The sequence below is a fragment of the Lycium ferocissimum genome, chromosome 5 (assembly GCF_029784015.1).
Source record: "Lycium ferocissimum isolate CSIRO_LF1 chromosome 5, AGI_CSIRO_Lferr_CH_V1, whole genome shotgun sequence".
Lineage (NCBI taxonomy): Eukaryota > Viridiplantae > Streptophyta > Magnoliopsida > Solanales > Solanaceae > Lycium > Lycium ferocissimum.
In genome coordinates this window covers 18973861-18988784 of record NC_081346.1, presented here as the reverse complement: position 1 = coordinate 18988784, position 14924 = coordinate 18973861, and the positions used below count along the sequence as shown (strand labels likewise).

At 31.9% G+C, this 14924-nt stretch overlaps 2 protein-coding genes and 1 pseudogene across 2 annotated transcripts; 2 read left to right on the top strand and 1 right to left on the bottom strand.

The window, feature by feature from the left end:
- The first annotated feature begins 294 nt into the window (after positions 1-294).
- On the top strand, positions 295-1246 carry LOC132058272 (kunitz trypsin inhibitor 5-like; annotated as a pseudogene).
- A 4698-nt stretch (positions 1247-5944) lies between these two features.
- On the top strand, positions 5945-6811 carry LOC132056358 (kunitz trypsin inhibitor 5-like). The gene has a single exon (XM_059448513.1). It carries the CDS (start codon positions 5991-5993, stop codon positions 6600-6602), a length of 612 nt encoding a protein of 203 aa, XP_059304496.1. The 5' UTR covers positions 5945-5990; the 3' UTR covers positions 6603-6811.
- A 3259-nt stretch (positions 6812-10070) lies between these two features.
- LOC132056357 (GEM-like protein 4) lies at positions 10071-12275 on the bottom strand. The gene is made up of 4 exons (XM_059448512.1): positions 11983-12275; positions 11621-11704; positions 11264-11526; positions 10071-10480 (listed from the first exon to the last, which is right to left on the bottom strand). The coding sequence occupies exons 1-4, from the start codon at positions 12155-12157 to the stop codon at positions 10304-10306; spliced, it is 699 nt and encodes a 232-aa protein (XP_059304495.1). The 5' UTR covers positions 12158-12275; the 3' UTR covers positions 10071-10303.
- Positions 12276-14924: the final 2649 nt, after the last annotated feature.

The window sequence follows — 14924 nt, the reverse complement described above, 5'->3', positions numbered from 1 at the left end:
CCTAATTGAGTTGCCAGTACAATTAAGAAGCTTACGTCTCTTACTTCGCCCATTCGTGAATATAGTTAATTCAAAATTTGAAAATGCTGACACAATACAAATAAATGTACAAGAAGTGCAAAGATTATAGCTAGGAGGATGCTAGTCTAATTGCTTTCACACTGCTATGCGTAAAATGTAAGGCATCCATAGGTTACACAGAAAAAATGTCAAACCATACATCATTTATTTATCACAAGGCTTCATAAAAGACTAAACGGCTAGAAAGTTGATATCAATTCCATAAAAACAAAACTCTTTGCAGGGAGTGCTTATTTTCAAACTAATTTCATATGCAAACCTTCATCGAGTTCTATAAATAGCTTTGCTACGTTAAGTTTATTTTATCCGTTCACAAGTTATTACAACAATGGAAGTTATTAACGTTAGACGATTCATGTTACCTTTTCTTCTTGTTGCACTATCAACAACCTTTTTCCTCGTAAAAAGCTCAAGCTGTTGCTGAACCGGTACTTGACATTTCCGGTAACGCTGTCCAAAAAGGAGTCAATTATTTCATCCTACCAGCAGCTCCGGGCAATGGCAGTGGACTTCAGGTGGCATCCATTAGGAACATAACCAAACCGCTAGTCGTAAGCCAAAATGCCGATGAATCTGTAATGGGCGTTAACCTTAAATTTTCACCAGTGGACCTCAAAGAAAACACCGTGAGAATATCGACTGATCTGAACGTAAAATTTACGTGATTACGTCTATGGCGATATCTGGTTCGTCCACAGTGTGGAGAATTAATTCTCATGAATGAATCCCACAAAGATATTTGGTGACTGTTGGTGGAGTTGAAGGAAATCCAGGGGTTAAAACTTTGAGCAATTGGTTTAAGATTCGCAAGTACGAGGATGCGTACAAACTTGTATTTTGTCCTGTAGTTTGCAACATCTGCATACCATTCTGTGGAGACATTGGAATACTAGTTGAACCTAACAACAAAAGGGTTTTGTTTGTTGGTTCTGATCAACCTCTCAAAGTTAAATTTCATAAGCTTTAGAGTTACTAATAGTAAAGCTACGGTACTTAATAATATGTGTGATTTCATGGTATATATAGTCTGTATCAGTGAAGGAATAAGGAAGAGTATACAGTCTTCCGGTAGTGGTGATCTTATTAATAAGGATTGTTATGATTTTTATTTGTGAAACTACAATATAATACATGCATTATAAAAACCGGGATATTAGACACGAAACTCGTTCTTATTTAGTACTAGTTCGTAGCTAACATGTTCTAAAATAATCTGTCGCCACTACTAAAAGATCATGTTTTACCGATATGAGTTACCAAGGAAGTCCCTCGATAACAAGGTTTTGCTTACAGAAACCGTTGGATGCATGTGCAGACATATTTTGTTAATACACTGATGATGACCATCAGTACTGAAAAAAAATCATAAATAGTTATATACTCCATGTATTACCGAGAGTCTCCATCAGTATATTTAATTTATTTTTTGATAAAAATTGACTGAGTACATCTGTATATCCAATTAACTTTGACTTTGTTAAAGTCGTGCATTTCACCGAGAGATGTCCCTCAGTATTTCTTTTTTCTTTTTTTTTTTAAGAAGAAATAGAAAATTTGATATTTGACTTTTCCGTGAGACATGTATCAAAATCTCTGGGAACACTGGCCTGGATTTTGTCCGTCAGTAGCCTTGGCTTATAGCTAACGAGTTTTTCTTATATTTAATTTTAATATTTCATGTGACATATTTAAAATCACAAAATTTAAAGATCATTTTAATACATTACACACACTTTTAATTTAAAATCACAATATAAAAAATCTTCCGTCCGTTATTAAACTTAATGCATAGCTAGAGGAGCAGGAACTCGCGAGTGTGCATAGACTGACTATTATTGGGAAATTCTCACATAGCATAGCCTTGATTTTTTTTCTTTTTTCTTTTTTGCTTTTTAGCCTTGATTGAAGACATTCAGATAGATTTCAATGTTAGGTTTCCAACGAGGGGATCAGTAAAAATTGGGCACCGTAATTCGAAATACATCTTTATGGATTTTACACAGAGAGAGAGTTTGTGAGAGTCTACTCATAGATGTGATATCGATAATCATGGGATTATTTTTTTCTATACTAGCTATTAGTGTCATTTGGCCCGTGTAAAACCGACATTAAAAATTAAATTTGTGGATATTTTATTACTTTTTCTTGCTCTTACTTCTTTATTTTGTAATATCAGTTTGCCACTTTCTAAAGAATTATAAAATATTAAAGTGCAAAAAGGTATCTGAAAGTTAAAGAAAAATATTTTTCTTAGTTTGTATATTAGACTTTTTAAAAACTAAAATCAAGCAAATAATGAAAGCTTTTCTAATTTCTATTTTACTGAAACTTTTTGAGATTATAGTCTCTGATGATCTAAATTGACCTTTTCATATGTTAAATTAATTCCATTTATTTCTCTGAATTTAACCCATATTAGCTAACTTATTTAATTGCAAACAGATATTACAATAATATTCAACTAATGTCAAAAATAGTTAATGCTACAATATTGTTGTATAATGAAATAAATAAAGTTAACTTATAAATAAATATAACTAATTAAAAGCTTTGGTATTGAAAGATACTTTTGTAGGTGTTCTTTCAAATTAAACCATATAAATAATACTGAAAAGTCAATGAAATTAAATTGTTCTTGCTTTAATTTTTCTTTTTCCTTCCGAAAGATGCATGTTAAGAAATAACCTTTTTCCTTCTTCTTAGTTTAATAAACTTTCATGGAAGCTACATTGTAATGACTTTTTCATGTTGAACGTAACTATTTTTTCCTAAATCATATAAAATATTCACTATACCATATTTCATAAAATATTTTAATATTAAAAAAGTGAAAACATATTTTTTGCAATTGCTTAGTAATATTACTGCTTGGAGATCAAATTGTATATTCTTTAACTACAGTTTTTTTTTCTTTTTCAAAATTTTAGAATATATATGAGAATAATGCTTTATAATTATAGTCATTTATTAGGTAATTTTATGTTAAAATTGTGCGCATGTAAAATTAGATTAATAAAACCGTACTTCGGGATTCATTTTTCGATTGAGATGGAAGGACTATAATTTACATTTTCGATACACTTTTAAAATATTTAACAATGATATAAGTTAGTTGTGTTCATTCTTTTAATTTAAAATGAAATCTTTGTTAATTACTTATGTTTGCAAGCACATACAACACAAAATTACACGATAAAATGAAACGAAATAAAATTTACGTTTAATCTGACGAATAAAAGTTTAAAGTAGCAAATGATAAACTTCGGATAAATGATAAATAACATCAATAGATAATAGATAATAATATAAGAGCAATATTTTAATTCAATAATTTGGCCCATATTAAGATATAAATTGAATGACAAAATGATTTCTTTACATGTCTATAATAATTTCTTAAGGAAAATATAATTTGAAACAAGTTTAATGATCTTTTCACATAAAAGAAAGACTCAAATATCTATGAGTGTTCTTTGTGGGGGCCACTATGACCTTTTTCATAACATCATCGATCACATTTAGTGGCATGAAAAAAGTCCTTGAAGTTCTTAAAATTTACAAAAATGAGTGAGAACTTGTAAGGTAATTAAAGCTTCAATTAGGGATAAAATGGACAAGAAAATTTCATGTGAGGACTACAAAATTTTGAGATCCTCCCTTATATATATAGTAGTAATATGGGCAGGGATATCGACAATTAATTTGATGTATTGCGTCACAAGGGAAAAAAGGTTTGCATGATATTTTGTTGCTAGCACCCGGACCGCAGCTTGTGAGAAATTTTTATTTTGTATCCTCACACAACCAACATTGGTTTATGCGAGTATAGTGTATTAGTATTTGGCAAGTGGACTCAGAGGTCCCACAAACTTGTTCTTAAATATAAAATAGGAGTAGTAAAGAAAATATTAAAATTCACTTTTTTCCTTATTAGGATGAATACCTAAAAGGAAATTAAAATTTAAAGATCTCCGGTCGGCTAGGGACGGCATAGTTGCTGTCTTTAAGTATGTAAAAACTTGCTTTCGTTATAATTTTTATTATGCAAAATAACCTGTAAAGATTATTTGTATAAGGTATTAATTGGATTCTTAAAAAGAAGAAGTCTCAATTTTCCAAAAGCGTGATCTTAGTTTGATCTTCTAGGAAAGAAAATTGAATTATCAGTTACTTTAGAATAAATTTTTTTCATCATTTCATGTATAAAGAAATTAAATATATTTGATCTTAATTCAGTAAAGTGATCTTAATTGAGTAAAATAATACGATATTTACAAGATCATGAATCATCACTAGCTAAAAGTTATGATTGCAAAATATAAATTAGAAGTTTTACAAATGCTTGGCTAGTAAAAAAAGAAAAAGTCTTACACAAATGTAAAATTACTCATGCTTTTTTTTATATTAGACTGGATCCTAAAAATACAAGAACTTCAATTAAAAATTATGATAAAAGCAAGGGAGACCTTGCAGCAACTAAAAGTTCCCACACAAACGGATTTGTTAGTATGCCTTTAATAGCCTATTGGAGATCCTCAAATGTTAATTTCCTTACAGGTATGCATCCTAATAAGGAAAAAATAGACTTATAAATTATAATATTGTCTTTTCTATTTTATATTTAAGAACAAGTTTGTGGGATCCACTTCTTAATGGCGTCTCTTAGCTGCCATCTTGGGAGAAAAAGTAAGTGGACCTGACCTATTGAATCATGACTATATCCACTGCGCCCATGAGGTGTGGTTCGGTTTCAAAACAAAGACAAATACACATAAAAGCCAACCGTCCAAAATGGGGGGAAATCGGCATTCAAGCCCAAGCCCATGGAGCAGCTTCACTTTCGATCTTCCCAAGCGAACATGAAAAGAAAATAAGTGCACTTGTTCAATAATAAGCTAGACCCACATAAGTAATGTTGGTTATGTAACTCGCACTTGATCTTTCTAAGTGGATCAAATAAAGTTGTGTATTATGTACTAAAACATATAGGTTGCCTAATTGAATGATTTGTCAGTACTACAAGAAGCTTTCGTGATGCAAGCTGAGTTGCCTCAAGGACATATCGATGACCGTCCTGGGGAGTCCAAGTATAGATGATAGCATGGGAGGAAGGATTGGAGGTGGATGAGCATTGAAGTGGTCAAATGAGTGAAGGATGGCTATGATTGCAGAAAAGGCTACTTCATTAATTCAAGACTTTCATCTTCAAAGAAAGACAAGCCAAACAAGGCTCTTGTCTCATTAAGGGTAGTTATGTAATAGTGTAGTTATCTTCCTTAATGTTTTAGTATAAATAGCTAGTTTTTTATTTTATTAGGGGCTTTTGATGAATTATGAATATTGAGTGTTTAGGTTATCTCTAGAGAGAAAAACTTATGAGAAGCTTATGGAATCGTTCTTGTTGATGTTGTTGAGAGGATTGGTTCTTGGGGCGTAGTTTCTGGGTCATCATCTGAGATTAGATCTTGAATTGCATTCAATTTGGCGTCTTAACTAATCTAGAGTTTTGGTTGCCAAATTGGGTCTTCTTTTGTGTCAATCTATCTATTCCTTTTATTTTCTTGTTATTTTATTGTCTTTTCCATCCGTTATTGTATCATTACGTCTCTTACTTCGTCCATTCGTGAATACAGTTCAGCATTTGAAAATGCTGACACAATAAGTGTACAAGAAGTTCAAGATTATAGCTAGCTAGGAGGATACTAGTCTAATTGCTTTCCCACTGTTTAATGTCAACCCATACATCATTTATCACACGGCGTTATATTAGACTAAAAACGGCTGGAAAGTTCATAGTCAATTCCATATTTTAATTTTCAAACTAATAGAAATATTCAAACCTTCATCCAGTTCTATAAATAGCTCTGCTTCGTTAGGTTTATTTTATCCGCTAACAAGTTATTACAACAATGGAAGTTATTAACGTTACACGCTACATAGTACTACCTTTTCTTCTTGTTGCGCTATCAGTAAAAGCTCAAGATATTCGTGAACCGGTGCTCGACGTTAACGGTAACGCTGTCCAAAAAGGAGTGAACTATTACATCCTTCCAGCGAGTCGGGGCAACGGTGGTGGACTTCAGGTTGCATCCATTAGGAACCAAACCAACCCGCTAGTCGTAAGCCAAAATGCCGATGAATCTGTAATTGGCGTTAACCTTCAATTTTCACCTGTGGACCCGAAAGAAAACACCGTCAGATTATCGACTGATCTGAACGTAAAATTTACGTCTCTGGCAATAACTGATTCGTCCACAGTATGGACGATTAATTCTCAATTAATTCCAGAACGTATTTTGGTGACGGTTGGCGGAGTTGAAGGAAATCCAGGGCGAGAAACTATTGGCAATTGGTTTAAGATTGACAAGTACGAGGATGCATACAAACTTGTTTATTGTCCTGGAGTTTGCAATATCTGCAGACCATTTTGTGGGGATATAGGAATACTTGTTGAAAATGGAAAAAGGGTTTTGTTTGTTGGTAGAGATCAACCTCTCAAAGTTACATTTCATAAGCTCTAGAATTACTAATTTGTAGTACTATGGTATGTGTATCTGTGTGATTTCACCGTATATAGTCGCTGTATCGGTGAGGGAATAAGGAAAAGTACAGTCTTCGAGTCGTATTGATTGTTGATGAAGTAATAAGGATTGTTATGATTTTTATTTGTAAAACTATTACTATTACATAATAAATGCACTATATAAAACCATAGACATTAGATACGAAATTCATTGTTAATTTATCATTAAATCGCCCGTAGCTAACATATTTTGTGACAATCTGTCGCTATATAGCCCCTAGCTAACAAGCTTTTCCAATGATCCGTTAGTTCATGTTAGGTGTGGGAAGCAATGGATTTTTTATGTTTAGTGATAGAAGTCGTGAGTCCTACGTTTTTGTTTGTTTGTTATGATGCATCATTAGACGATATATACGAAATGCAATTCGGTGCAAGGGAAAAATAGAATGAAGAACCGAAACTTTAACAATTTATATTGAATTCCAAAAACTGAAGAAAGAAAACTTACTGAACAAAGACGAAATTATCGACTCATCAATGGGTCAAATGATTTGTTTGACTATAATTAATTGACACAACGCTACGATCTGTCACTATATTTAGTTTCTCTTTAGCGTGTTAAACATTAATGAAGTTGGTGATCATGAGTAGGCGGACGGAAGCTAGGTAGGATCCAGGGGGTCATAATTTTTTTTTTTTTAATAATATTATTGATCACCAAACAACAAAATACAAAATTTCCTATATTGCTACTAAGACTGAGGCACCCCTATGGTCTTAGATCATATGTAAACAAATAGGTAACGCTCTAACTATTTTATTGATATAGACTATCTATCCACTGTCTACTTTCCTTCCTCCTCCTCTTACTTTTATCTCTTATATACACCTGTTGTTGGATTCTGGCACAGACCATGCAAGGTACTGGCACTTTCAGTTGCCAAATAGCTTCATTCCTTGCCAACCAGATGTTGCAGATTAGAGCAACAAGTACTGCTGTGATGAAATCTCGTGTTCCTGCCCTTTCTGCTCCTAGTCATTCTTCTCCGTAAGCCTTGCACTTACATATTCTGGACTCTTATCCCCAACCAGCTCAGTAAATTATCCAAACAGGTTCTAGAGAATTGGCACTCAAAATACAAATGTGTTATGCTTTCCACTTCTCCACCACACAACCTATACTGATCATCATTAGTTAGTCCAATCTTTGCCAGTCTTTGCCTTGTTAGTAGCCTTTTATGTGCTATTAACCATCCTATAAAGCAGTGCTTGAGAGTACTAACCTTGCCCATCTACTCCCTTGCCATACTTCCATCTCTCCTTTACTCCACATATACCCACTCTTAATGGTATACTTCCCATCAGCTTTCAGCCACCTTTCATCAACATAAACATGTTTAAATTTATCCTTAATATTGTGTATTTTCCTCCACTACCAAGCACAGTCCCTAGGAGGAGAATAAGTCCACCAATTCATGCCCTTGATATACACATGGTTCACCCACTTCACCCACAAATTATCTGCTTTCTGAGCTATATTCCATACATCTTTTTGCAATAGCAGCTTCATTCCACACAATGCTATGTATATATAGTAAATGTTAAACCCCTTTGGCTTCTTTGTGTATTTACTTCTTAATATTTTTTAACCACTTAAGTGAAAATTCTGGCTTCGCCACATTGATTACTAGTGTGATATTTCTTCTTTGTACCACAGCTTCATGTCAATAGTTTAATTTGATCCTACTTCCTATGTCCCATTTGACATAAACTTTTTATTATTTCATTAAGTATTTGGACTTTGCACGTTTTAAATTAGAAGTAATTGCATAAAATTAAAATAGATTTCTAAGACGTTAATATGATAAAGAAAGTATTATATCAACATTTAAAATAATTAAATGAACTTAACATTTAAGCTTTGTCATAGTTATATGTAAAGTAGTATTTATATTAGTGTTAACAAGGGTGGCTCAACAGATTTAATCAATATAAAGCCTAAAGTCAAAATAAAAAAGTGGCCTTAATTTTATCTGACAAGATCGTTATATACTAACTTATCATTATAGCTTCTTAAAGTTTAAAGTAGTTTATTAAATCTTCATCCCCAATGTGTTTGTTTTACCTCAATCGAATTGGCCTGGTCACCTGGATTTCAGTCTAGAGAAAGGAAAGAAATAATAAAGGGCAAATGGTCAAATATACCCCTCTACTTTACTTTATTGGTTAAATATCCTCCAGATTAGCAGAAATCTCTAAATATACCCTCTGTTAGTCAAAGTTGTTAAATATACCCCTACATGGATTGAAATGCCCAAATTAGATGAAAGTAACCATTTAACTTTAAAAAAAAAAACATGCCCCATAATTTTAACGGGCAGACCCACACAAACCATGCCCGAAGTTGGCGACTTTATCTCGGCTTTATTCTTTAAATCTTTCTAAAAATTTTATGGACTAACTAAACATTTATGCTTCAAAGAATTTTTCAAGAACAGTGATTTAAAGATTTTGCAATATATCAAGTTCCTTGGAACTATAATAAGATAGACCCATCAGTTTAAATAAAACAGTAACTCAACAATTTTTAATCATTGATTAATTAAGTTATAATAAACGCTCGAACTATTGTTAATTTTTTATGTCATTCATTTTATTAACTTAAAAATTGACATAAAATTCCTTTACAATAGTATTTCCTAGTTCCCGTGCACAATGCATCTTGTGAGAAGATTTTTTTTTTATCAACTTATGTACAATATAAAAAAATTTAGTCATATTCAATTGACTTTTTATGTCTAATTGCAAGAGCCGAAAGTCATTTTTCATCGTTCTTCATTGTAGCTTTAATATGCGTCAAAAATGCTAAAGCTTCACCTAAAAGAATTCACATATAAGATTCTCGCCCAATTAGAAAGTTGATTATTAACGGTGTTTTTAGAAAGGTTTAAAGAATAAAGCCAAGATCAGCTGCCAATCTCGGGCATGATTTGCGGGTCGGGTCGGGTTAAAATTATGGGGCATAGTTTTTTTAAGCTAAATTGTTAATTTCATTTGATTTGGGCATTTCCATCCATGTAGGGGTATATTTAACAACTTTGATTAACAGAGGGGTATATTTAGGTACTTTAGTTAACGGAGGGTATATTTAACCAATGAAGTAAAGTAGAGGAGTATATTTGACCCTTTGCCCAATAATAAACTATCTCCACGAAGCACGACCTGTCTTTATTTTTATGTTTTTTTCTTCTTCTCACTTATGCTTGTTATAAGTTGTCAACTGTAAAGTTGAACCAAGGATATCTCTCGAGGCCTCAAATTTTTGGGAGGCTAAAAGATAGCTTGGGGTTACAGCCGTCAGAATTATTAATACATCATTTTAATTCGAGACGACTAAAAATATAAAATAAAGGGCTGAGTTTTAGTGTTCACATGAAACTTAATACTTTTCAAGTCAAACCAACTGAGTCCAAATGACCAATATGGATTTGCCATAAATATAATTACACTACAACATAAATTCCTACCCCTATAGCCTTAAAGTAGTTGAAATTGTGATCGTTGACAAAAAGGTAAACAATGAACAACGCAGTCATTAGATGCCACCAGTTCAACATAAAAGAAAAAAAAGGGGAAAAAAAACTTCTACAGAATTGCTGAACCTCTTTAAAATCCTAAAGAATCTAATATCTGAAACATCTAGTTTGACATGGAAATAGCCTTTTGTAAATTCAAGAAAGCTTTTTCATATCGTACAAAGCCCATGAACCAAAACTCAAAATTATCTTCAGTGACAATTTCAATGTACTTTTGAGAGGGTTTGTTCTCGTTTACGCTCGGATGAGCTCTTTTAATTTTCTTCACTGGAATAACCACCTGCACAAATCAAATTCCCAAAATGAGAAATGCTTCACAAAATAGAAAAATGATTAATTAACTTTTTGTGCTTAATACAGTTGAAAGTTTGAAACCATTGCCAAGACCTTATTGAAAGTGGCAAGACTAAAATGCTAAAATCATTGAGCTCATGCCTCTCAGGTTCTAGCTTCACTCTTAATTTCTTGAAAGTTGGTTTTGTAGATGAAAAGAAAAGTAGAAATAATTTATTAAATTTAACTCGAAAAGATTCCCTTGGCTAAATCATCTACCCCATGACAGCTAGACAAGAGTACTAGTACCTGTTAAATAATGAACTGAAAAAGACCAAATACGGTGTGTGATTTTGAGGGAATAATTGAAAGCCGCGTGGGAACGAATCTTGGAATTAAATATTCAATTGAGATAAAAAATCATCCTAGTATTTTGTTTTCCCCTTTTTCTTTTCTTCGTAATTTAGAAATTCCGCATTTTGCAAAAATAATACTAAAAATAACTGAATTAATAATTTAACTTGAATCCACTGATAATTTAAAAAAAAAAATTATATAGCAGTACTATTTGTATACTAACATGTCGTAGCATGTTAGTCCTTGTCTTGTTTTTGAAGTTATTAATGTCAAAATTAATGTCAAATTGTCAATTATACGGATTGTTTGCTGTAGCTATTTTTGGGTAACTTGAACGTGTAAAATTTTGTTCACACAATTAAAAATAAAAAAAAGTCACAAATTTTGTTTTAACCTTCTATTAATTTAGTAGAATCAATGTAATGTAACTAACCTTGTAAGGTGTTCTAAGAATTCCACCAGAGGGAAAAGGAACTGCGATGGGTCTTTCACTGCAGAATGCAATTTTATCTGTAGATATGAATAGAATCCCAGCAATTGGACCTGCTGTTGTGTACAAATAGCACTGTGATGCCTTAAGCAGTTTCTCTCCTTCATTCACATTAAACATATGCCTGAATATATTTCTTCTACCTCCTTCTTTCACTATTTTCAATTTCCCCTTCACCGTTTCTGAAAATTTTGGCCCCAATTTCACTGCAACACATCAAAACAAAAAATTGTTTTATTATTTGTTTTTTCACTAAGAACATTAGAAAAAAGAATAACAGGATTAATTAGATGTGCATACCATGCTCACGGATTCTGTATGCATAACTTTTTGCCTTCTTTCCCAATTTCCTCTGCTGAATAATTATAGCAGAATCATCTTGACCTGCAATTAATTTTTAAATAAAAGAGTTAAGAAAAATTGATTTATGTTTCTTTTACCTTTTTCTGTTTTTAAGGAGCAAAGTTGGATCTACTATACATGTAACATGTTATAGGTTCGCAGATCTTAGTTGCTTCGGTCAAATCTGACACTATAGTTGTGTAAGAAATTTAATTTTATTCAGAACCCTGTAAACAAAAAGGACCCTGTATTTCAAACACAGTAAATAAAAAGGACTCTGAATTTCAAACGCAGTAAATAAAAAGGAAATTTGGACATACTTGGAGTAATTCTTGGGGAGTAATCTGAAGAAGATGGGCTATGAAGAGTGCTGACAGATTCAGAATCTTGAGAAAAAGAAGAATGCCTTTCCGGAGTTGTCCCAAAGGAAGAGCTCATGCCCAAAGAGCTGCCAGAAGAATTTTGAAGATCGTCAAAATGGTGATGTTCTTTCATGTTGAGTTTGAATATTTTTTTGAGTATTTTGAGTGTTCAGAGAATATAATGTGATAAAGTGTTTTGATTAAAATACAAGTGATTTGCGTGTGAAAGTTTAGGAGGAAAGTGGTAGGAATGGACATATTTAAAGGAGTGGTCGGCGACACAGTACTCCAGTTGATAAGATTCTAAACTAACCCCACTCTTTGCCTCAACTTGGACTACAATAACTCTAGTTTTTGGAAGATTCTTTTTGTTTACTCCTTTTCTTTTCCAGAAAACACGATGGTGGGGCCGTCTTCTGGAAATTATACTACTTACATAAAATTATACTCCATTAGACTAAGACTAGATGGTTGTTAAATATAAGATGGTTGTTAAGTATAGTTTTATATTGTACATTGTATTGTTTTAGTGGATATTTGGATAGATTGTAAAATTGAAAAATAAATCAACAATATTATAAAGAAAAGTAGGGTACAGGTAGAATTATTATAAAAAAAGTAGGGTAAAAGTTAAAATAGAATTATTAAATAATAAGAAAAGGCAAAATGAGAAGGAACAAAAAAAAGTAACAACACGAGCACACCACATTGATCGTTACCTTCATCATTATGTAAATACGGATTTAGTGATACGATTAATATCAATGAAAATAAACATTGTATTTAAAATAACAATTAACACAATACAATAGATAACAACCTTCCAAACAAGTTGTAACAGAGACAAATTCAAGATATTAAATTTATTTTCACCAAAAAGATATTAAATTTATTGATTTGAATTCTAAAATAGGATAACAATTGAGTTTGAGATAGATTATTTGTATATATTAAATAATTTTTAGCACAAATATAAAATCTAGTTCTAAGCTGTTAGATTATATCGAATCCGTAACTTTTCTAATTTCTAACTTATAATCTTTTGTTGTCCAGGTTCCTGTTTCATTGTATACTTGTTTTATTGTTTTTTAACTACTTTCTCTCATTTTATTAGCTGCTAAACCACGTTCTTCATGCTTCTTTTCTTTTCAATTTCCTCCTCATTCCTTGCTAACCTCGAAATAGAATTATGATTGCACAAAATGTAACGGAGATGAACATGTCATGATCTGCATCATTGAGATAAGATAAAACAATACACTCACATATCCACTTCAAAGAAGTACTGCTTAATAATAAACATGGTACAATACAACATAAGTGATATGAAAAGGTTATGCACTTTGACGTCAAATAACTGTAATATAAAGGGGAAAAAAGATCTTCTTTGTCCAAAGAAAAGGTGGAGAAAAAAAACTAGTCAAACGAAAAGGTACAGAATATAGTTTTACAAAAGAAAGATTTAAGTAAGAACTACAACATCAAGATAACAGAAGATACATATGTCACATCTAGGGAAACCGAAATATGACAAGAGCAGCTGAAATAGTTAGGCATGCAGAAGCCATCAACTTGGAACATAAGTAGAATTGTGGAAAGTCCTAATTAAAAGATACATTTCTAAATTCTAGAAAGACCACAAAGTTGACTTGCTTTTTTTTTTTTTTTGTTAATTTCGTCTATATGCTATGATAAAAATCCCTCCGTTAGTACATTTTGTTCTTGTATGGATTGACTGCATTACAAAGACATTTTTCCCTCTTTGGCAGCTCTCAACATTAAGTCGATTGTATCATCACGAGATGAAGAAAACCTGAACCCTTGTAATTAGCATGGCTGCTTTACCACCTAGTTGGAGATTAAATAACTATTATGTAATGTTGAACATATAATTAAATAAATAATATATCTTTTAACAGCTTAAACTTATGAATGCGTGCGATAATCTTAAAAATTAAATCTAAATATGGCATAAAAAGAGGCATAACTTCTTAGTTCAAATCCCATCCCCAGTTATTAAAGAAAAGAAATTCACATACTTGACTCATGATTAAAAAAAAAAAAAAAATCAAACGTACACGTGAATGGGCATGCATCGTGACGCATGTAAGCATAATTAAGTAAATAAAAATAGTATTCTCTTGAACAGACCACATATGAAGCCTTTTCTTTTGATCTTAATTTGCATCTGCAGGTGGCAAAGGGACAAAGGATTTCAAGCGTCTGACATTCTTGATCTCTTTCATGAAGTATGTTTTCTGCTACCTTCATGGGACTTTCCCAAATTTGAGTTATGCAATTATGTTCTTTGATTTATATATATATATATATATATATTTTTTTTTTTTTCTTGGCTCTTTGTTATGGTAGTGGGACAATATAACTGAGTGAGTAGTTTTAAACTTTTGTAACCACCGCTAATTGATAGTCAAACTTTGGTCCGAACAACGAATATCTCCTGTCATCACAATTCACATGCCAAGACCTGTCAAAGGCTATAAGAGTGAGAAACACGTTTCTTGAATAAATTAACTGAAGGTTGTCACTAGTGGAATTATATAGAACAACAATTTTTTTTAGAGTTCTTTCATTAATGGACTAACTCCGTTAGTTAAGTCGCAAACAACGAATATATGTTTCTCTTTTCAATACTCTAATTAATATTAGTAAGTGATTTGATTAATTAGAGATACTGTATTCATTTATTCATTGTTAATTAAATGAACAAAAAAAAAAATGCTTTGAAGATTGAACAAGCTTTATCAAGAAAAGACCGAAAGATAGTGAGGTCCATTTGTTTTCACTTAATAATAACTAAAATAAGAATATAAATGTCTTTTGTGTTTTAACCAAGTACTCTTCGAGCTATTATTTGATTTGAGATCGGATTACTCGAAACG